This window comes from Lissotriton vulgaris, chromosome 2_1 (genome assembly GCF_964263255.1).
Source record: "Lissotriton vulgaris chromosome 2_1, aLisVul1.2, whole genome shotgun sequence".
Classification (NCBI taxonomy): Eukaryota; Metazoa; Chordata; class Amphibia; order Caudata; family Salamandridae; genus Lissotriton; species Lissotriton vulgaris.
Genome location: NC_141687.1, coordinates 1586398916 through 1586422655, shown reverse-complemented (window position 1 = coordinate 1586422655; position 23740 = coordinate 1586398916). Strand labels below are relative to the sequence as shown.

The 23740-nt window shown below is 43.1% G+C and overlaps 1 protein-coding gene across 1 annotated transcript in view; it reads left to right on the top strand.

Annotated features, from left to right (window-relative positions):
* The window catches only part of LRP1B (LDL receptor related protein 1B), a 3669685-nt gene that overhangs the window by 2803054 nt on the left and 842891 nt on the right, over positions 1-23740 (top strand). Inside the window, exons 42-43 of the mRNA XM_086955170.1 lie at positions 19758-19947; positions 22166-22370. Of these exons, the coding sequence (XP_086811296.1) occupies positions 19758-19947; positions 22166-22370 (395 nt within the window). The remainder of the gene's footprint in view (positions 1-19757; positions 19948-22165; positions 22371-23740) is intronic.

Sequence of the window (23740 nt, the reverse complement as noted above, 5' to 3'; positions counted from 1 at the left end):
CAAAAGCGGGGGACAAAGAAATGTTGTGAACAACAGTCCCATTAGGGGAAACTTGCCATGTGGCTCTTGCTCACACTTTAAGAACATCATTAAGACCGACAAATTAGAAGTCAATGGTACAACCCATTGGATGAACGAACACGTCAACTGTCGTACTACCAATGTAGTGTACCTGTTGCTGAGTCCGTGTAACAAATGTTACATTGGAGAGACGGGACGCGAAATGCGTCTACGTCTTACTGAACATCGATCTGCAATAAGAAACAAAAGAAGGAATGCCCCCTTGGTGGAGCACTGGATAGCCGAAAACCACAACATTGATGAAATCAAGTGGTGTATTTTGGAAAAGATTAAGATTTCAGTAAGAGGAGGTGATTTAAATAGAACACGGAAGCAGAGAGAACAGTTTTATATGTCCAAATTCAAATCATACTACCAAGGACTAAATGGTCTCGAGGAATGGGACAGAATGATCAGATGATATTGTATATCCTTGCCTTTTTGTATATCACCTGAAATAATGAATAGCGACTTATCCCTTCCATATGTACATCAAATAAAGAATAAGCGACTAAAATGCCTGAGAACTACCCCCACTGTGTACCAGCATGAATATGATTTGAGTACATGATCATCTAGTTAAGAAAGATGTTAATGAAAATTGTGCTAAATGTAATAATAAGAAATGTGAGAAGATCTAACCTTTTCTGGATATAAAAAGCTGTATCACATAGTTGATCTGTATTTAGGCCATTGCTCACACGTATAAAAAAGAAAAAAATGGTATAAGACATTTGAGATACAGCTACTATCATTGCAGTGCAGGATAAACACAGGGATATATATTCTTTGAGTTTGGAAAGAATGTTGAATATTGCCATTTATATATAACTGAAATCTAACGCTTTTCTTGTAGCCTTACACTAGTATGTTGGGTTTAATCTATATCGAACAGCATTTTGACTAACATAATAAACATCAATAGCGCATACAAAAGAGAACGAGGATTTATCCCACAATCTCGTAGTTCTTTAATCAGAAATATGGGAGAATGGAACTACTAAAATGGCGCCTAAGAAACGTGTACCGCATATCTAAACGGCAAACAAGTAAACACGGACGAAACGACGAAACCTGCAGGGGTTATGCAGTAAAATCAAACAATAAACAACAAAACGGCGGGAGTATAATTTATAGAATTTATGATTATATAGCCCAAGGTTGGAACCCGCGTCTCTGCCGTCCCCATAGGACTAATATTCAGAACTACCAAAATGGCGCGCACATAGGGGCGCTGCAACCAAGTGGGAATGCTCGATAACATTAACGAAACGCCGAAATATGTAGGGGTCAGGCAGTGAATAATAACATCAAATAGGAATACGACGTGAATATAATTTAGAGACTCAAAGAGTATACAGCCCAAGGTTCGAACCCGCGTTTTTGTAGTCCACATAGGACCAATATCTAAAACTAACAAAATGGCGCTGACATAAGGGCGCTGTAAATTAATTGCATAAATACCAATTAAGTGGGCAATTAACATCCAATTATCAATTTGAATGGGTATTTAAGGCCCGCAGGTTTTACTGCCTCACCGATTGCGGTGAAAGCAGGAAGCCGTCAGGAGCAGGTTCGCCGAGTGTCCGGTCTAGAAGGTAAGGACCTGGGTGTTTTGGGGGTCATCCTATAGAGGATGATAGAATCTCTGTGAGTTTAACCAGCAGTAAGAACAGCCCTACGCTGCACTGGAACAAACTCTAATTTATATCCTAAATGAGGAATATGTGGCATTTTGTTTTTAGCCCTTGTTGTGATTAGGGGTCCAACTGAGGTATGCCAATGCTACTGATACTCTAAATGAGTAAAACGCGGCAATTTGCCCTTAGCGTTTTGTTGTGATTATGCTATGGGGGTAACAGAGAGGGCTGTCTAAAGAACCAAATGTGATGACCCAACCTATAGGGGCATAACTTTAATAAACCAAGAGTGATGAGAAGGGAGTAACATGTGCAACAGATCTACATGGGTTTTGAGAGAGACCTAGTGCAAAAAGCTCAGTTAAGAGAATTAGCCCACCCACTACACACTAGTATTAGGCAACATCACACTTGCTAGAAGCAAGCGTGGTATACTAGTGGAATTAAAAGAATACGTACGGGTAACAATAAATTTGATCTTGGGAATGGTTCTTGATATCACTCTAAATATGACTTACTTACCGCTTAGGTTAGGAGAAGATTGAATTGAAAATATCCCCCATCCTACAGTGCGACTTACAGCGCTTAATGAAAAGGAGAGAACGCTGCAGATCAGGCGATAGAGGGACTTTACAGCCCTCAATCGGTATGTATAAAACCCTCTTTAAACCAACAATGAGTTAGTAGACAGGGAAATGAGGGTCTATAATTCCTACACATATGCGCATCAAATCATGAATGTCATGTCATTCCGGCATAGGTACAAAGTTACCACTGGAGAGGGTGAAGGGAAGAACAGCCTGATTGTCAGCATTAGACGTAAAAGTAATTGGTATGTATTAGCTTGCTATCCCTATACATATCTACTAGTCATAAATCCATTATTCAAAGTAGACAGTAACATTCGTGTACTTTACAGGCACGGCAAGACATTATAGACGGTACTTATCAAAAAATGCACCTGCTTTGACAGACACCATTGAATATAGTGTCAACCAGATTCTTATGAGTAAGTGTACTTAAAAATGAAAAAACAGGCCATAAGTCTCTATAGTATGGTATATAATTCCATGCTCCTTTTTCTGTAGAAGTCAATGACCTAAAAAGACCTCGAAGTGAGTCATTCTACCTGCAACTACATAAGGAGATACAGTCGTCCTGAAAATTAATAGAAGGACCGCAATCCCTATACTTCAAGTAAGGGCAGTTAATATGCAAATAGTAAACTTTACTAGATTAGTCCACAACTAGCATGAACTCTCTATAGGAACAATGTATTAATTATATGCATTTCTTTTTTTAGAAGTAAATAATCTTTGGTTTTAAACTCGTCTGTCCTGAGGAAGGTGCCATAATTGTAACCAACGCACCGAAACGCGTCGACAGTGGGACTTTTAATGTATATGATTTGTTTGTATTTTGTACTTAATTAGTGAGCACAAAAGTGTATGATTTTTAACTTGGAGTGACTCTGAGATAGATACCGTAAAGCGGAATTGTTAGACAGTATATAAGATTGTACCAGAGCACCCTATTTATAATACTAATTGTTTGCAATTTTAACAATGGTTTTATTTAATATAAATGTTTCCTTATAATAAATTTTTGAGAGTAACAAAAATTATTTTCTAGTGTGGAGTACTAATATTTACCCAATATCTATGTAACACCATAGTCACAAAGCAATAGGTATTGATTTGAATGCGTAGGCCTCATGGTCACCATATGAAAGATTAATACACAGAAAGGAATTTCTTTTGATAAACATGCTGACCGCTCCGCCAGGCAATCGTGACCATTGTTACCAGCGGAAAAGTGGCGGACGGACTTTCCATCCGCTGCGATACCCACCAACATCATAATGTGGCAGGGGGGTAAATCTCATGATGTTGGCGGAACAATCGCCACCGCCAGCCCTGCAGTGGCTATTTTTCTGCCATCGTAATGAACCGCTAAGATACACATCATAAGCAGGTCTAAAAGTATTGTTTAAATTTGATGGTTCAAAGTTTAGAGAACACGCAAAATACAGCCTAATTCTCTCGATCGAAAAAAGCTCAAGATATGGATGAAAACGTCTTCAAAGAATTAAGCCCATTTCAAAGTCGTTATAAAGTTTAAATGTATAGGTCTGCAGTTCTCACTGAGAGATGATCAGAAAATGGGTGGTACTGACATGAACTGGTAAAAGCAGTAGTACACCCTTAATCTTGGCAGGACTGCAAATACATATCCAATTAGGAAATAAGTAATAGAAACACTGTTGCCACAAATGTATCTCTACTTTTAGGTCCAAAGTTTTCATCAGTGTGATGATGGTGCATCTTGCACGGCTTTCTCTAACTGTGATGTGGTGTTACTTCAATGCTAAAATGATATTACCACATTTGCAATTGGGCAATATCTCATCACTGCGAATTGTAAAAGAAATGCCAAATGTGTATTAGCATTGGTAAGTATCTCGGTGTGTCCCCGTCTGCTATTGTCTTGTTCTTACCACACAGGCTTGGTCATAAAATAGGTATCCTGCTGGTCTACAGAGTTATTATTTTAAATAGAATATATTTTAAAAAAATCGAAATAATTAAAAAAGTAAAAATGCAAGTTGCAACTGACAGTTGCGCATTGCCAACAAGTCTCGAAATGATGACACTTCCACTTGAGACAAAATGGGGTAAACCATCCAGTACGTTTGAGCGCAAACCAGCTGTAAGGAAGGGTTGGGTTGAAAATAGACACAAAGATTCGCCTCTTGTTTAGGAGTACAGGGATCTCATGGCTTATAGAGAGAACTAGCGTCAGCCCAACCTCATTCTCTGAGAGCCTTAAATGCCTTAGTTGCACCTTGTGTGTTCCTGAGAAAAAGAGATGCCAACGAAACAAACACGTCAGTGAGTCTGAAAGTACTGATGATATAAATGCATATTTACCACCGGTAAGAAAGAGCATAATTATTTTTGCATTTCAGTGTTTGTAGAATCGAATACAACACATTCGTTGTCATATTTTCATGAAGAAATCCTCGGTAAGCCATGCGTGATGATGGTATTAAGAAAAGTGAATGCCCTGTCAATCACGCATTGCGTGTGGTTGGTTTACTTCATTATAGGAATTAATGCCTGTTGAAGTCTTCTTCACGTCAGTTTGATAAGTGTCATTATGGCAGTGCAGATACGTTTTCACGCTAAAGCTCTATTTAAAGGGACATAAATAGCTTCTTAATTTTGCGTCGTCGTAGGTGGCAAATGCAGTGAATGTTAAAATGTCCGATCCATGCCGTTTCCTTATGATCATGATATAAAACAGATATCAGCTGGACGGATAGGCTTTCTCAGACTGCAGCAGCACTGGGTTATACCGAGCACACCTGCTTCATGTCAGTCTGCCACAAATGGCTTCAACAGTAGCTGACTTGGCATGAAAGTGTATCCGTAGCAAGATCCGTCAAAGTCACTGCAAGGGGAGTTGTACAAAGTGCCACGGATAATGAATCTGTATTCCACAGACATAGCCGGGCTACCGAGTTCTTTTCACATATTTATGAACTATTGAAAGCGTAGGTCAACGAAATGAAGTTACAACAGAGTGGCAGCGCTATGCAATATTGAGCTCACATAAAGGACTACTTAGCCTGCAGAATCAAGTGATATAGATGGAACGTTTCAATTAATTAAAAAAAACCTCACTGGTAGCCCCTAATAACCATCCTTTAATCGACACAGTTATGAATTAAGTGAAGAGACTGATCCAAGGAAATGTTCACTGTATGTCACTGGAGGGAAATAATTACTCCTTTCTTCAGTGTCAGTTTTATTTATTAGAACCCAAAGTCTGCAGTTTTTCATTCGAAGATGAGATTAAAATGTTTTGGCTGGCTTTTAATTTAATTTGCCATTGTTTCTAATTGCCTTGTTTGGTGTAAGGTTAAATAGTAACATGTCACGCGTATTTCGAAAAAGGCTACATGCTTCCGTTCAGTTTTCGAAGAGTCGCTTAGAAAATTGCATGCTAAATTTTTTCTTCCTGTGAACAGCTGATTAAAATTCTCATTAAGGTGTCATGGATTGAACATAAAATTAGTTTTTCATGTGCAGTCCTTATATTTACTGTGTGTGTGAACTGTCGCTCACAGTTTGTTGCTTGCAGAACATTCCTTCATGTCAATAATAGGTAATGGTAGTTGATGGTGAATGTACACAAACCCTCGTTTAACCCCTTCACTGCGGCGGCTATTCCGCCGCAGTCCTAAGGGGGCGGGGCGGAAATGCGGCGGGCGCATGCTGGTGACGGAACCGCTCTGTCACCAGCGTCGGTTGCGCTGTGCTTATGACGGAGCGGTTCCGTCATGGCCCCGCCCGCTCAATAGAACACTCAGCGCAGGCGCGAAATTCGCGCCGCGCAGGAACAAAATTCGCGCCGCACAGGAGCGTCGGGCGGGCCATGAGGGAACCGCTCTGTCATCAGCACAGCGCCACCGCAGCTGATGATGGAGCAGTTCCGTCATCAGCAGGGGAGGGGTTAAACACTGACACTTCTCCCACACTCTAAATTTCAGTAATATATTCTTTCACGTGTATTTCTACTTGGACGATAAAAAAAATCCAACAGACCGTCAGATTTCTGCATGTATATGTGTGTGTATGCATTTACATATGAGTATACATAACAGATGTTCTTTTATGCATGCATAAGCACTTAGAAAACAACAATTGCAGTGTGACACCTTTTGGTTACTTCAGAGAGCTGATGGTTTTAACTAGGTGTTTGCGTCAAATTCCTTATAGCCGGTGGAGTTCGTGGAGTTTGGCTCAATCAGCTCGGAGTTCCAAAAAACTCAGCTAAGCAGCGCAAAGCAGAGTTTTCCCTCTCGCACGGCTTGCCAACATTAAGTTGGCAAGCATAAGTGAGAAAAATCATGTTCACATGGACGTTTAGGTTGCTCTTCTTTCTTAACCCCTTCGATGCTGATGACGAGCTCAGCTCGTCATCAGCCACGGTGGTCGTGTGCTGATGACGAGCTGAGCTCGTCATGAATATATGGCAACAAGAGTTTTCCAGCACAGGGGAAAAATAACCACAGCAGCCAAGGTGTTAAACCCCCATGTCTGGGAGATGGCACACACTGGCCTCTCAACTCCACCAACTGTAAGGGGCAGGGTTGAGTGCATAGCTTCCACCCACAGGCTGGAGCAGATGAGTTGCTGGCTCTAGCTATTGTGAGAGTGTTTTGGGCCTCCACCTGTGCCCCTTACCATGAATTAAAGCTTGTCAGTGCCACTGGTGGGACTGGAGCATCCACAATAAGAGCAGGGAAATAAAAGAAACACACAAAGCAAACTAAACAACAAAAGTAAGAGTAGAGCGACCTGCTAATCTAATATTCATTTTCCCCAGCTAGAAACTCCCCATAATGCCGCACATGGGATTTTTTTAATGTTTTACTGTTCTTAGTGCCTCCAGGCATAGCAGGGGCACTACCAACCAGTTTCAGAAGATCTAGAAATGTGCGGCGGGGCTGTGGAGATGGCAGCAGTCCTCCAAGAGATGGTTTGGACAAAATACTCTACGTCTCCCAGGGAGTCACAGCCATGGCCTTGAGAATGATTAAATATTGTTCCAAAGCATTCTGAGATATGGAATGATGCTCCTTGTGCTCTGGAGTGCAGGTCTCTCTTGTGGTTCATCCAATGGCTACATTATATGGCTTGTTGATATAAAAGAAAGTTTCTGATGCACATATTTATGATGTTGGTCTACCTTATATATAATGACATTGCTGTCTGTTGCATGTAGGACAGATGGAGTGTATTATGATCATGGGGTTCAGGACCTACTAGGGATAAAAAGTGATATGAGTCTGTAACCAAAAGTATTTCCATCTATCTGAATTCACAGATCTGTTTATTACTGATTAGTATGTAGTAGTGTGTGAGTCCAATAAAGTTACTTTTCCTTTTTAAAAGAAAAATCACTGACTTGGCAATACTTTATCGCATATTGTTGTGGCGTGCTAGCAAATCGGGATTGCTAGCCTGCCCCACCTCCCCTTAGTAGGCCTTGGACCTCTCTGCTTTCCTACCCAGTGAGAGTTAAGTGATACAATGGGGTACTTGATTCCCTGTAATAAGACAATTGTTGACCTACTGCTTGTAAAGCACTCACATCCTTCACAACTAATACGCCAGTTTCATACACTTACTCTAAATTTAGATAAACATCTGAAAACTGATCTACTTAGATCTAGAGTAAATTCAACTCTACCAAGAACAGGGGCTGAGATTGACAAACATGATTGTTTTCTTGGAATTTAAATTTTTCAATTCCTAAGTGAAGCTTTTATTTTGTTAAGACTAGGCCTGGGTGGAGTTTTTGGAGTTCTGCTACGCGGAACTTTCCAAAGTGCTGAAAACATGCAACTGAGCTCCGCGGAGTTCCGTGAGCAGTAGAGTTCAGTAAGTTGCTCTGGTCATGCAGATTTTTTTGTGGTGGGACTAAGCACAATGCATCATGCGCGGAGCAAGAGGGCACCTCTTTTTTCTGCCACTTGAGTGGATGTTCTACTTTGAGGACAGCTTCTTCTACGTGAGCGGGCAGGTTTCTCAAAGTGAGCGTTAGAGACCTGCCTTGACGGTCCGAAGTTGAGAAATCTCACCTCGAGATGGTCGAGAGTAGGATTATCAAGTGTAAACTTGGAACACGCGTTAACATGGAATTCAGAACAGTATTAGATAACAGGGTAATCCTGTATTGAATCAATGAAGCTGGAGATTATCCAGTAAAACAAAGGGGCTGATTTAGATCTTGGTGGATGGATTACTCCATCACAACGGTGTTGGTATTCCTGTCCCCCGAAGTATAATGAGATGTATTGAGAGGTGATATTCTCTCTTTAATTCGATTTATATTTCGGCAGACAGGAAATACATCATTATTGTGATGGTGTAGCTCATCCGCTGAGATCTAAATCAGGCCCAGAATCTTTCTATTGTGATTTATTCTCAGTAAAATATAATTTACAAGACAACTAGTGTTTCTCATACTCAATTCATTCATATTTAATTTTAATTCTAACAATCATATAAAACTGCAAAAAGCAGTCAGGTGAGTGGTGAGAGAGTTGCTCAACAAAGCCCTCAGTGAGAGAAAACATAACTGAATAAGAAAAGTGACAAATTGTGTGACTGAAAATGATATATTGGGATACAGCAAAAGGTCTTGCTCACATCTTCATGATCACTAATATTATTTCCTTGAATACAGAGTTGTGCAGTTCACACATATTATTTAGTCCTCCCTGGACCACTGTAGACATTATTAAAGCCATTCCGTCAGTGTCTTGATGCTTTTCTAGCTCACAGACCTTGCAAGCAATTCTCATCCACTCACCAGGTGATTCTCAGTCCTGATGAGACCCACATATCCCACTCAGGGTTGAAACACCATCCACACTATCTAAAGACAGACCTCAGATCTAACCTTACATCTGGTACTACCCCTGGAGGGGTTTACTGTATTTAATACCATTGGCTGTCATTTGCCCGGGGTCCATAGGGAGGCTTAAAGAAGGAGTCACATGCATGGGCATAGTTAATTTTACTGATGTGCCAACTCCCATGACCTTGCCTACCCTGGGGGAAAGTTTTTAAAGTATGGCAAAGCGCCAAGTTTCTAATTTTTCCTCTTGAAGACAACTAATCTTTGAAGTGACAAAGGTGTGGTGTTGTAGAGCAGATGTTCTTCCTCTTGGGTTTGTTTTACTTCTGGTGGCCAGGCCTAACCACCAGGAGCATGTTCATCAGGCCTCCTCGCTTTTAAATGGGTGCAGTTTGTGAGGAGACTGAATTTCCGATGGTATATTTCTTCTTTGCCTGGCTTATGGCAGTCCTCTGCAGCTGATGGGTGCATCTTGGGTAGCCCCTCCTCTACCTGTCAGCCGAGTTCCCTCCTTCCAGGCTTCCCAGGCCGCAGACTTCCTGACTGTCTTGCAGAGCCCCTGTGAGGAAATTGGATTCCAGGTCTTTTTGATAGACATCATAGGAAAGCCATTCAGGGTTCTACATCTGGTCCTTTCCCCCATACAGGTCCTTTGAGGACATAGGGGGGACCGCAGCACTGGCCCCTGAGAGGCCATCCTAGTCCTGGGGATCAGCTGGAGCCAATGTCCTTAGTCCCTCTTTGCAGGGCATCAAATGGCTTCTCTTTTCACCTAGGAATCTTAATCTACCTGTGCCCCCTCCTAGGTCCAGGGTCTTCTCAACTTTCGTTCCCTTTTGCAGGGGTTTTCAAGTGGGGGTGGAACGTTTTAGTGGCCAGTTACCCCCTGCCAATCCTGCTATGTCAGATCATTCCTTCACCCCTGACAAGCTTATTATTTCAGAATTACTCCCCAACCCTTTCTTCCCAGGAATAGAGTAAATAACTAATAATTGCCCCTTTTACGTGGTGAGGTCCCTGCTGGGCAGCAGAGAAATTAACTTGGTCCAGTAGGGGGGACAAACACCTGGAATCCGATTATGAGCTGAGTCAGGATAATATGACAATTCCTGAAGTCCCCTAAAAGATGTGGATGTAGTATGTTGGTCACTACAAATTCAAACTCAGCATGCATGTTTTAACTCAGTTTGATACCTTTCTGGAGTATGTGGGCCTAAGTGGAGACAAACTGTACTTTAGAGCAGATTTCAGCCATATATATAATGCAATGAAAGCACTGCAGTTTTCCATTGCTCTCTACATACCTACCCTATGACAGCCACACTCCCTGCAATTTTCCTTGTCCAACAGGCTACCTGTAGTCTCACTGTAGTCTCACATACTTGTGCACACATCTTCACATGTAACCAGCCCAGTGCTTCTTACCTTGCTGTGTTGCAAAGATCTTATCTAAAAAGGACAGTGTCTTTTAATAGGCTTATTCCAATTACTGTGAGTTTACTGTACATGAGACTCAGGTTTGAGAACTGCTCACAGTAAAGGTACAAAAACAAAGTAGCAAAAGGGGAAAATCCTATTGGAGCCCATTTGCTAAAGTTGGTTCTAGGACATATACAACATAACGTAATGTCTGGCTACCAAATGATTTACTAATGATAGTAAATTCACACTAAGCAAAACACATATAATATTAAAAAGATCCGTAGTTCTATTAATGCTTTGGGGACACTGTAGAAGGCATGGCCCAGATCCTCAAAATACATTTTAAGATTCTGTGTTATTGGAGACCATGTAAAAATTGAATTAAGGGAGTATGCTAAGCAATTTTTTTCCATAAAGATGTGCAAACTATTTTTCACAAAGGCCCTTCTAAGACGACATGCCTGTGTGTGGTTCTTAGGGTGTCTGATGCATAGATGTCATGATATATACCTCATTCACTAAAGAGTGCAGGTAATGAAGCTATGGTGATATTAAAGAGAGATGGGATAGTTTAATACATTGCAAACTTCCTGAGAGCAGTGAGACAGAAGAGAGCTGTTCAGTGTGATTTGTTGACTGTTGTTATTGAGATAGAAGGATACAACTATGAACACTTCCTATCTGTCCTATTCCCTCTTCCAAGGATTTAAAAAAGAGTGGGAGAGTCTGTGTATGAAGAGTGCCTCTGCATGTCAATACTGTTCTAATGGGAGACATAGGTGAATGGTGGGGCGTTAGGAAGCCCCATCACACTCTCAACATTTTCATTACAGCCTAATAGTACGAGAGCTGTTCTGATAAATATAATTAGCTGACTAGAGAATGAAGTACCAGGAGTTGTTATCACAGCCTGGTTCTTGACCTGCTGCTGTGGCCATAGATACCAATTGTGAATCATTTATATAGGACGAGAAAATCCAGCCACATAATTAAAAAATTGCTCCTTTCAAGTATGCAGCTGTATTTTTTATTGTGGTGCAACACTGGATTTAACATGTATTATGTTATGAGCAACATGTCTTTCGGTAAATAAGTTGTAAATAAATGGCATACAACAGTGGCCCAATTAGTGTTGTTCTTTTTTTCCAATTCTTGGATTGGGCCAGTCCAAGGGATCCAGTCAATCACTCAATCAATCAATCATTTGTAAAGCGCACTTCATACCCACAAGGGTCTCAAGGCGCTGGGGGGGTGGCCCAACTGATCAAACAGCCAGGTCTTGAGTATCCTCCTGAAGGTCAGCAGGTCTTTGGTCAGTCGTAGGCTCAGTGGGAGGGTGTTCCATGTCTTGGCGGTGGTGGCGAGGTTGGAGAAGGATCTCCCACCAGTGGTTGTTCTTCGGATGCGCGGGAGGGTGGCGAGTGAGAGGTCGGAGGAGCATAGCTGGCAGTTGGGGATGTAGAAGGAGAGCCGCCTGTTGAGGTAGGCTGGGCCAGTCTTGTGCAGTGCCTTGTGTGCGTGGGTGAGGAGCTTTTAAGATATCCTCTTGTTGACTGGGAGCCAGTGCAGGTTTCTCAGGTGGGGGTGATGTGGCCGTGGCGTGGTATGTCGAGGATCAGTCGTGCCGAGGCGTTTTGGATGCGTTGTAGATGTTTGATGATCTTGTTTGGGGCTCCTGCGTAGAGGGCGTTTCCTTAACCAAGTCTACTACTGACGAGGGCCTGGGTGACTGTCTGGCTTGAATTTATTGGGATCCATATGTAGATCTTACGGAGCATGCGGAGGGTGTTGAAGCAGGAGGAGGAGACAGCGTTGACTTGCTTGGTCATTGAGAGCGTTGAATCGGGGATGATTCTCAGGTTGCGTGCATGGTCGCTGAGTGTCGGGGCTGCCCCAGTGCCGTCGGCCACCAGGAGTCGTCACAGGCTGAAGGGTTGGAGCCGAGGATGAGGACCTCTGTCTTGTCCGAGTTCAGCTTCAGACGGCTGGCCTTCATCCAGTCGGCGACGGCCTTCATTCCTTCATGGAGGTTGGCTTTGGAGGTGATGGGGTTCTTGGTGAGGGAGGATTATTTTGAAGTCGTGCTGTCGGGCTACTTGTGCGATCAGGGCCATGTCAATGTTGAACAGCGTTGAGCTGAGGGAGTATCCCTGGGGTACGCCACAGATAATCTTGAAGACTTTGGAGCGGAATGGGGGAGGCGGATTCTCTGGGTTCTGCCAGGGAGGAAGGAGGTGGTCCAATCATGAGCCTTGTCTCGCATCCCTGCAGCGTGGAAGGCTGCGCGTAGTGTGCAGTGGCAGACGGTGTCGAAGGTGGCAGAGAGGTCTAAGAGGATGAGTGCTGCGGTCTCGCCATTGTCCAACAGGGTCCTGATGTCTTCGGTGGCGGCGATGAGGGCAGTCACAGTGCTGTGGTTGCTGTGGAACCCTGACTGGGAAGGGTCCAGGATTCTGTTTTCTTTGAGGGACCGGGTTAGCTGTCTGTTGACGGTTTTCTCGATGACTTTGGCCGGGAAGGGTAGCAGAGAGATGGAACAGAGGTTCTTGAGGTCTCTTGGGCCTGCCTTAGGTTTTTTGAGTAGGCGTTGATCTTGGCGTGTTTCCAGATCTCTGGGAAGGTTGCTGTCTTGAGGGAGAGATTGATGACATTGTGCAGGCGGGGTGCGATGGAGCTGCTAGCTTTGTTGAAGACATGGTGCGGGAATGGGTCTGACGGAGAGCCGGAGTGGATTGAGCGCATGGTTTTGATGGTGTCATCAATGCTCACAAGAGCAAGGTTTGCCTGTAGTTGGTCTTCATGATTTTGCTCCAGCAGCAGCGTGGGATCTGTTGGGTGCAGTGGTGTGTGGTGGGTTTTTGGAAGGCGAAGTGGATGCAGTGGTGGTCGGGCCAAAGGAGGTTGGTGGTGTGGCTGATGGAGACGTAAAGGTTGAGGAGAAGACGGGGTTGAGCGTGTGGCCGGCGTAGTGGGTGAGTGTTGTGACGAGTTGCTTCAGTTCGAGGTTGGCGAGGTTATCGATCATGGTTGTGGAGTTGTTGATGTTGTTGTTCTCAAGGTGACAGTTCATGTCTTCGAGGAGGATATAGTGGAGGTCAGGGTGTGCATGCTGATCAAGTCGGCAATGAAGTCGCTGAACTGGGGCCGGGTCCGGGGGGTCGGTAAACGCGGGTGCCTCCGAGGGTGGAATTAGGGTCTGTGTGGATCTGAAAATGCATGTGTTCGGCGGTGCTGAGCGCTTCGTCGGTGCTAGTCTACACCCTGATGCTGTTCTTGCGGACGATGGCGATTGCTTCTCCGACTCCATTAGTGCGGTCTCTACGGGTGATCTTGTAGCCGTCTGGGATGGCTATGGTGATGTCGAGTGCGAAAGAGTTGTTAAACCAGGTCTCTGTCAGGAAGGCGACGTCCGGGGATGAACTGTCGAGCAGGTCCCAGAGCTCGACGGCATGCTTGTGTGCAGAGCGGGTATTCAGTAGTATGCATCGGAGGTGGTTGGGGTCTTTCTAGGCAGGTGGTTCGTCGGCTCTGAGGCAGGTGTAGCTGCATTCCGGCAGGTGAAAGGGCCGTGTGTGCATTTCGGGGCGGCCTTGAAGCAGGTGTGGCTCCATCCGGAGTTGAGAGCGTGCAGAGTGCAGGCCTCGTAGTGGCGGCGGTTGTCATGGCGGGTGCGGGGGCCAGGGGATCTGGCGCTGGGCGCTGTCCAGGCACAGATGGGCTCACCGTAGGCATGCCTTCGGCGCACCAGCGGCGCGGCCACGCAGCGTCTGCCATATATGGTAGGTCGAAGGGAGGAGCAGCTGGGAGGCAGGGGCAGCGAATGGGCACTGGGCAGTCAAGGGGGCGGGGCCGCAGGGAACGCAGCGGCAATGGTGGTGAGGGACAACAAAGGTAACCGAAGGAAAAAGGGCACAAAATCAAGGGTAACACGAGTGGCACAGAAGGCAAAATGGCACAAAAATTAGTGGAACAGAAGGCAAAAGGGGCACAGAAACAAAGGAAAAACAAGTGGCACAGAGGGCAGAAGGGCACAAAAAAACGAGTGGAACGGAGGGCAGAAGGGAACAAAAAACGAGTGGAACAGAAGGCAAAAGGGGCACACAAAAAACGAGTGGAACAGAGGGCACAAAAGGCACAAAAAACAAGGGAAAAACGAGTGAATAGAGGGCAGAAAGGCACAAAAAACGAGGGAAAAACAAGTGGCACAGAGGGCAGAAGGGCACAAAAAATGAGTGGAATAGAGCGCAGAGGGACACAAAAAACAAGAAAAAACAAGTGGAACAGAGGGCAGAAATGCACAAAAAAACGAGTGGAACAAGGAGGGCAGAAAAGCACAAAAACAAGGGAATAAATGAGTGGCACAGAGGGCAGAAGGGCACAAAAAAAGAGTGGAACAGAGGGCAGAAAGGCACAAAAACGAGGGAAAAACGAGTGGAACAGAAGGCAAAAAGGCACAAAAAACATAGGAATAACGAGTGGAAAAGAGGACAGAAAGGGACAAAAAACGAGGGAAGAATGAGTGGCACAGAGGTCAATAGGGCACAAAAACGAGTGGAACAGAGGGCAGAGGGGCACAAAAAAACCTGGGGAAAACGAGTGGAACAGAGGGCAGAAGGGCACAAAAAACGAGGGAAAAAACTAGTGGAACAGAGGGTAGAAAGGGACAAAAAACTAGGAAAAAACGAGTGGCACAGAGGGCAGAAGGGCACAAAAAACGAGTGGAACAGAGGCAGAGTACAGAAATACAAGGACAGCTAAGAACAGAAGGCCGAACGGTCAGAGAGGCACGGGGGCAGCGAGGAGAACAGAAGGGAAAACGGGGCAGAGAGAGCACGGGGACAGCGAGGGGAACAGAGGGAGGAAAAGGGGCACGGACCACGTACAGGCAGCGAGGGAAGACAGACAACAGCAGTCACAGACACAGACACAACAATGAAAATACAGGCAATACAATAAAAGCAATAAAGCAGAGGATGAACAAACCTACCTTCGTCCTACCACTGGCTACTAGGGATGAGGCGCAGGTGGTAGCCTGCGGGTGGTGGAGGTCCTTGAACTTCCTGAGCAGCAGCAGCTGGGGCAGGGAGGCACAGACGGTGCTGTACGGAGGGGGAGTGACCTACCTGGTGGGATCAAGCGACCCAAGTGCTATGCATTGATTAAATTATGTTTGATTTTAATTATTTGTATGTTGCAACACTGCAATAAAGGGTTGTAGAGCTTGCTTATTTAACATTAAATGGTACATCTGCCTCTGGCAATAATGAAAATGGTGACTGTGACATTATTGCATTAATTAGATCAGTGATGTTAAATGTTTTTTAAATAAAGGAAGGCCATTTTTACACATTCTGATGGTAGTGGAAGAGTTTAGCAGAACATTTGTCCCGCGACAGGTATGAATATGTTTTCCTTGACAAGTCAGATGGGTGTTAGTAAAGGGAATCAAATTGAATAACCGGTTGGAAGCATTTGAATATATTTATCGTCATAACTAATTGGCAGCTTTGATGACTTTCCAATTAATGGAATTTAAACTTGTAATCTTGCTTGATGATTTAATGTATTTTGTCCTCTTGTAGGACGTTAATGCACCTGTTTTGGTTGTAATAAGTCACTGATGAGTGACAGCTGGTTATATAAAAATTGTGTATTACTTTGTCATCCAAACACCCAACACCCCATGTATCGTAGAAACAATGAGCCATTTCAACTCCTTAGGAATGTGTAAGATTCTGAAAGATATTCCTTAATAATGAAAATAGCAAAAAACTCATCTAAACAGAAGCTCCTACTTGTTCAAACATGGAGTTTCATACAGGGCTATACTTCATATTTAAATATTTGTTTTTTTGCAACAGGCTCGTAGTGCAGTTTTCCACTTCCTTGCAAGTAAACGTCAGAGATGTGATTCCTTCCAGCTCACCCTCCCCTTCTCTAGATTCATCAGGGACTATATTATAGATATCCTCAAAGTATGCCACCCATGAATATTCAGTAATATGTGCCTCTAGGGATGCAGCCACTTCTTATCCAAAAGGATGGCTATCAATCATGCCCCAAAATTTGGAGCTACATTTCAGGGTACTAACCTCAGACAACTCGCACCAGGTCACCTCCCGAGGATCATTTTTACACCTGGCCTGTTATTGTTACAACAAGACTTAACTTGGGTTGGGTCCCTGGGCTTATTTCTCAGGACTATCTCAGGGAATCATTCAGTCTTTGATAGTCAATGAATAGTACAATTTCCCCCAGTCAATGGAGAAGACTAAAAGCCGAGATTTGAATGTACAATTATTTGCTGCAATAAGGCCTACATTTTCGGCTATACAAAGGCATATGTGTGCATTGGTAATGTTTCTGCTGTATTCATATGATTCATTGGAAAGCAATATTTCTTAATGAATGGTAACCTATGTGGCATGCAGGGCATCTTCATGTTCCTAAGTCAATTCACATTAGAGGACCAGTTGACATACAGTAGATCACCTGTGGCTAGTAAGAGCTTTTTAGGGGTAGATTCATGCCAGATTTTCAAGTTCACCCCATTGGATACATTTATATGTATGTATCTGGTTTTTAGGCACCACAAAGTCAAAGGACCAAAGCAAATATTTAGTCAGTAGTTCATTAGAGTGTTAAATATTTTCTAAAATTAGAGGTACCACACTGTATGTATTATCTTTAAAGAGGAAGAGGTAGGTATTTTCTAAGAGCAAATTTTGACTGTAACTGCATCATTATGTAGTGTTCTTTAAAGATGTATGTCTTCTGCTGTGTCCTAAATTGGAAAGGTAGCTTGTTTCTAAAAGCGAAAGTTGAATGTAACAGCATTATGAGATAGTGGTCTTTAATGGGGCTGCCTTCAGCTATTTCCTAAACTAGAGAAGGGTCAGAGCCATCCTGATGATTGAAGGAATGTTGTACCAGATCCTGAATGCAAAGGCGAAGAAGGTTTACTGCCTTGAATTAGATTTTTTGCACTTCTTCATCTATGATATAATGGTGTCCACCCTGTAGGTGCGGAAAAAGCGACCAGAGTTGGTGATCTCAGTAAAATTTGACAGGGGTGCTGGCAATGATGGCTTTGAAGATGGTGCTTCTCCTTTTAAAGATGATGCAGATCGACAAGGGCAGCCAGTGGAGCTCCATCTTGGTGGAGATAATGCCATCTTGCGGTTTTTAGCATGGTGTTTATTGAGAGTGAGATGAGAGGTCCAGGCTGATTCCGAAAGACTTGGCATTGGGTGAATATTGGAGTTCAAATTGGTCCAGGTTTATAACCTCTAGGCCAGGTTTTATCCCATTGTTGCTTGTTGCTCTCGATGATTAGTAGAAGTTCTTCTTAAAATTCTGGTGAGTTCCCGATGTGGTGCAGTCAGTATCTGATGTATTAGATGTCTGGAGCAAAGGCGAACTTCAAAGACAGTTGTGTCTCATCAACGTATTAGCAAATTTTGATAATGGTATTTTATTAGTAAGGCCCTTGGAGGTGCAAGCAGTCTTTGAGGCAATGGATGACTGAAGCAGAGGAGATTTTCAAGGGCAGTTGTGTGTTATGGACCTGTTCGTGAAATGTTATGATGTTATTTGTAAGTAGGGCCTCTAGAGGTTCTATATATAGATTTAAGTTGACACGAATGATCGTGTATCAGTTCCACTGGGAGGACAACATGTGATATTCTTTGTATCACATTTGAGACCGTCAAGATGTAGATGAATCTAGAGTAATTTGCAGTCTTGAAGGCAACTTAGCTATCCAGTAATAGTTGAGCTAAGTGACTCCAGTAATACATTAACCCTGTAAATCTAGCATGGATCCCACCTTCACAGACCAATGTAAAACTCCTTTGCACTAGACAATGCCAAATATGAGAGAGCAGGTTGTTTACTCAGAATTGAAGCTCTAATTAGCAGTTTTTTTTACATCTTATTGCCATGAAAGTCTGTTTGGCGAGTCGGTTGTTGAAGAAAATTGCTTAACATTGAGGAGCATCAATAATGTAAAACAAATACCTTCTTGGTGATTTGTCACTGGCATGCTGAAGAACAATGTTGAACTTTATTATTATATTCACCATGAGGATTTTAACCATGTCAGAATAGCATCGGGTTATATTTAGGCACTGGATTGCAGCCCACAACTAGCATGTGGTGAAGCCACAGAATATTTATGCTTGAAGAATTACAAGATGTTATAAATGTGGGCCCATATTTACTAAGGGCTTGCCTTGCTCTTGCATTAGGCACAAGGCGACTCGTGGCAACACAAGGCTACGCATGCCCTTAAGTCAGGTTTACTAAGCCATCCAAGGCCACCTTGCTTGGCTCTGAGTGGCTTAGTAAATCTAGAGTAACGCGAGGCAGCGCAAGTAGCTGACTTGCATTACTCTGCATTGGGAAGGCATTCCATGAGTGGGGTGTGGGTGTTCCCACACATCTGCCTCCGGATTTTTACTAAGAATAGTAAACCTGTGAATGCTTCAAACTGCTACACCATTCCAAAAGAAGTGTAACAAGGATAAATATGTGTATTTGTCCTCTTTATTTCCTCTTTCTACATGTGCTGCATCTGAAACAACCATGTTTGTAAAGAATGAACCCTCACACCCGGACATAAAGGTGTCTATGTTGGCACTAGGCTGCACACAGAGCAGCAGCACAGAGAAAGAGAGAGCTTCAATGAGCCATTTCTCGGTAAATATGAAATATGTCTGCCCTGGCCAATTGAAGGTGCACACTGCAGTGCAGCAAGTTGTCTTGCTGTGTTGCATTGCCCCATATGTTGGTAAATCTTTTCCTTAGAGATGGTCTTATCAAACCGATGATAAAGGCTGGGTGCCATTAGATTTCTCAACATTAATATCAATGCCAAATCAAACACATTAATCAAACAGTTTGTGAAATAAACCACAATTTTGTTCTTAGAATCAAATATATTTTATCAATGGAAAGTGTTATAATATGTAGTTTTACAACACAGTGTTTATCCAATATTAAAACTTGTAGAGTATAGGTGTCTATTTAAGTATAACTTTTAATTAAAGCAACAGGTTTAAAACAGTTAGGTAATTCATTCTAAGGGTTCTAAAAGTAGTGTTTGCATATATAGATAGCTGATCAGTGTTTGACCAATGTAACCTTGTTGGTATATTTAATATAGAAGAATTGATTATATATTTCTATTCTTATTTTCAGATGTAGGGTCTGTTGAAGGCCTTGCCTATCACAGGACTTGGGATACTCTATACTGGACAAGTTCAACCACTTCTTCAATCACAAGGCATACTGTAGACCAGAGACGCCAAAGGTCTTTCAACAAGGAAGCAGTGATCACAATGTCTGAGGATGACCATCCTCATGTTTTGGCATTAGATGAATGCCAAAAGTATGTTAATCATTTGTTGCTTGTTTTTATTATGATGTTGTGCAGTAACTTGTACATTTTCCTATTCTCTCTACAAGTAAAACATTATGGATCCCTATTAATTAACATGATTGCAATTCATTATCTTTCATTATTACACATTGAAAGCACCTTGTAATTCTAAGGAGCTGACTACGCTACGGCTCGTTTAGGGCTGCATCATAATGGGCCGTCGGTTTACTTTCCAACTGCCTACCTATGTAGGCGGATCTAAAGTAAACCTACCGGTCATTCCGGCTAGCTTCCGATGGGCTCGGAGAGCCCGTCCGTCAGTCAGAAGCCAGCAAGTAATCTCAAGGGCAGGTCATTCCGCCACTGAGATTACGATCATGGTTTCCAACAGGGTTTCCATGCCAGCCTGCCCGATATGGAAACCATATCGGAATGTGTGTTTGGGGGCATCCGTCAAGCGGGCACCAAAGGTGCACCCTCACAGCTGTCCCGACTGACTGATTTCAATGTGGCTGAACATAGTTCGGTCCCATGGTCATTTCCTCAAGGGGAGCTCATAGTATGTCCGTAAACTGGCAGTAACACAAACTTCCATTGAGGAAAGAGTGGTGTAGTTCATTCCTGCACCCGGTGGCAGGCAACACAAGGTGCCTGCCACAAGGTGACCTCCTGCTGATCTCTGCACCTTGTGGTGCCTGCCACGGAGTACAGTGATGAACTGCACCTCCCTTTCCTCAATGGGAGCTTGTGTTATGGCCGGTTTACAGCTGTAACACGAGCTCCCATTGAGGAAAGGGACCATGCAACCAAACTGTGGTCGCATTGGAATCAGTTGGTCGGGACAACTGACCAGGAGTTGGTCAATCCCATGACCAAGTCGGTGTCGGGTGGAAGTGATTCTACTCGACATCATAATGAGCACCATAATATTTATTCAGGAAATTTCATTACACTATCACTTTTTAATATTAACACATTAAATAAACATTGAAGCGATCGGTCAGGGTCACAAACAATGAGGCTCACAAACAATGTGCTTGCAGTGAGACTTTCATGATGTCCCACTGTGTTCCAAAGACCCACAAACAATACATAATGCTCTATTGAGCAATGAAAATGTGTTACTCTGTGTAAACACTCAAATGCCTTGAGTAGGGTAGTGCACAAAGTTACCAGGCACTCATTGAAAGACAGTGGGTCTGGTACAAAATGTGAGATTCTTCATACGTGAGGGATCCCATACTTGTAGGTGAGATGCTACCATAAATGATGCATGCATTTTAGTGTATCTTTTTCAAATCTGGGCATCATTGCACCTTGAGGTAAACATTGCTGAGTGGCCTTGCCATCATTTGCTACCTGGCTCCTAGGGATTCGAAGGATCACCTTGTTAGATGTCTCATATTCCATGAATGGCTAGTAACTGGGATCTGATTACCTTCACTGAATATATGATTATTTCCAGCACCTCTACTGGATAGAGAAGAGAAATGTAATGCATGTGACACATCAGGAGGTGGTGATGAAACTTTCATGTCAAAGGTTTACATTTAGCAATATTGAATTAGTAATGCTAAAAGACAGATTTATCACTGATTGCACCAATCATGGTAATGATTGCAGTTACCCCAATGCATATGGGAAGCAATGTATTGGTCCGGTCTCAATCCAAGTGAGAAGTGGTAGAGGGCAATTTTCCCTACCCACCTCCTGCTGCTGAGACTGACTGTGGGAGGCTCTGTGGAATGGGGAGGTGGCTGGGCTTCAGAACCAATCCCTCTTTCAGATTTATTAGGAAAATCTTTATTTTCTGCATGATGTTTCTTAACTGTCGTCTTACAAGATTTCCTTATGAGACTATTTATGCATAACCGAAATAGACTCCTTGTTGGCAGAGCCGATAAAGTGTCAGTTTCACTCACAAAAATACATTTTCTACAAATCATATAAATGTGAAAGAAAATTGGGATCTGGAAACCATTACTTTTTTTCTATATGTTTTGCCTATTGCTTTGCCGGAGTACAATTCCTAGCTAGTAAGCCAATGGGGCATTGATTCTTTATCTTAAAAAATACATTATTTTGACGGTCAAATATTTCTGTACATTAGTATCATATATTGTTGACCTGAACTGCAACATAATAGGAAAAGCTCTTAAGATTGATTTTAAGACTTATAATATAGTTTCATTTTTATTTGGATATTCATTGTTTTTTATTTTTACAGTTTAATGTTTTGGACTAATTGGAATGAACAGCATCCAAGTATAATGCGGTCTACACTTTCTGGAAAAAATGCACAGATTATTATCAGCACTGATATCTTAACACCGAATGGACTCACAATTGACCACCGAGCAGAAAAGCTTTACTTCTCTGATGGAAGCCTGGGAAAAATTGAACGCTGTGAATATGATGGTTCACACAGAAATGTAAGTCATCCTACACTAAGTGTTAACAAAGTGTCAAGTTGTTTTCAAATTTCCCATTTTTATCTGGAATGCATTAAACTTGTGTGTTAGAAGGTTAGCCACAATTCCCTGAAGAAAGAAGTTATGCTATTTACCAATGGACCGCCTGGCTTCCAGGACCTGTTGGGCATGTACAATTAAACATTGCCTTGGATGAAGTGAAGGAACCTGCCAGCGTTATTTAATACTAATAACACAAATGAGTCCTTACTGCGTCTGGTATTGCAGCTGAAGTTCATTGCCTAAGAGACCTCTAGTCATCTACTCCATTTGCTGAGAGGAATTGGCTTTTAGACTTGTACTGCGTGAAAACTGGTAACCTCAAGGACCTCTGAATCAAGCCCATTTAGTTGAGGACATGAGCAACTTTAAAGACCCTAAGGGGATTATTACGATGTCACGGATACAGGTCTGACTGACCTCCAGTCGGCGGTCCTGACCGCTTAAATATGATGCAACCACCTTCTCTGTATGAGAGCTTGTGCTGTGGTCGGAAACTGGCCAGAGCACAAGATCCCAAACAGAAAAGGGAGTTAGTGTTTATCCAGTGCAGGGATGAACAGGGGGGCACCATAGGTGCCCCCTTGTTCACCAACCGAAGGGCACTGGTTGAAGGGGTCCCTGCTAGGGGCTCCCAAATTCACTTTCCGACAGGCTTTCCATGTCGGCAAGCCCATCATGGAAAACCTGCCGGAAACCAAGCATCTTAATCCGGATCCATATGGATTATGGGCCAGACTCCAACTGGCTGACGGGCTCCTTGAGCCCATCGGAATAAAGCCAGAATGACCAGCCAGTTTCACTCCCAACTGTCTAAATTGTAATTAGGCGGTTGGAAGTGAAACCGACGATTTCGGTCGGAAAGCCTCCGACCTCAGGTTGGAGGCTTTCTGACTGAGATTGTAATCGGGCACAAAGTGAGTAAGTGATGTGTCTGATACAAAATCAGTGCAACAGACTACATCAATAAAGGTTCCAGTGGTGTTTTGATGGAGATACCAGCAAACGGGGTGTAGGAGCAAAAGGGAGCTAAAAAAGTAGTATGATTAACTGTAGAATATGCCCGGGGAGAGTGGGAAGGATCAAGAATAATCAGATATTGGATTTCAATTGAAATCATGAGGATAGAAAGAGGTGCTCTGTACCTGAGCTGGAATAAACCTAGAAATGATGGAGAGGGTAGAAGGGGCAAGCAGAAGCAAAAAGGTTAATGAGAAACGTTTCAGGACTCAATCCAAGAGTAGATGGAGAGAGGATGCGTGGGTACTGAATTGCACAACATGAGTATCGGAGATAATAAAAGGAACTAGATGCAACAGTGGTGCGGCTAT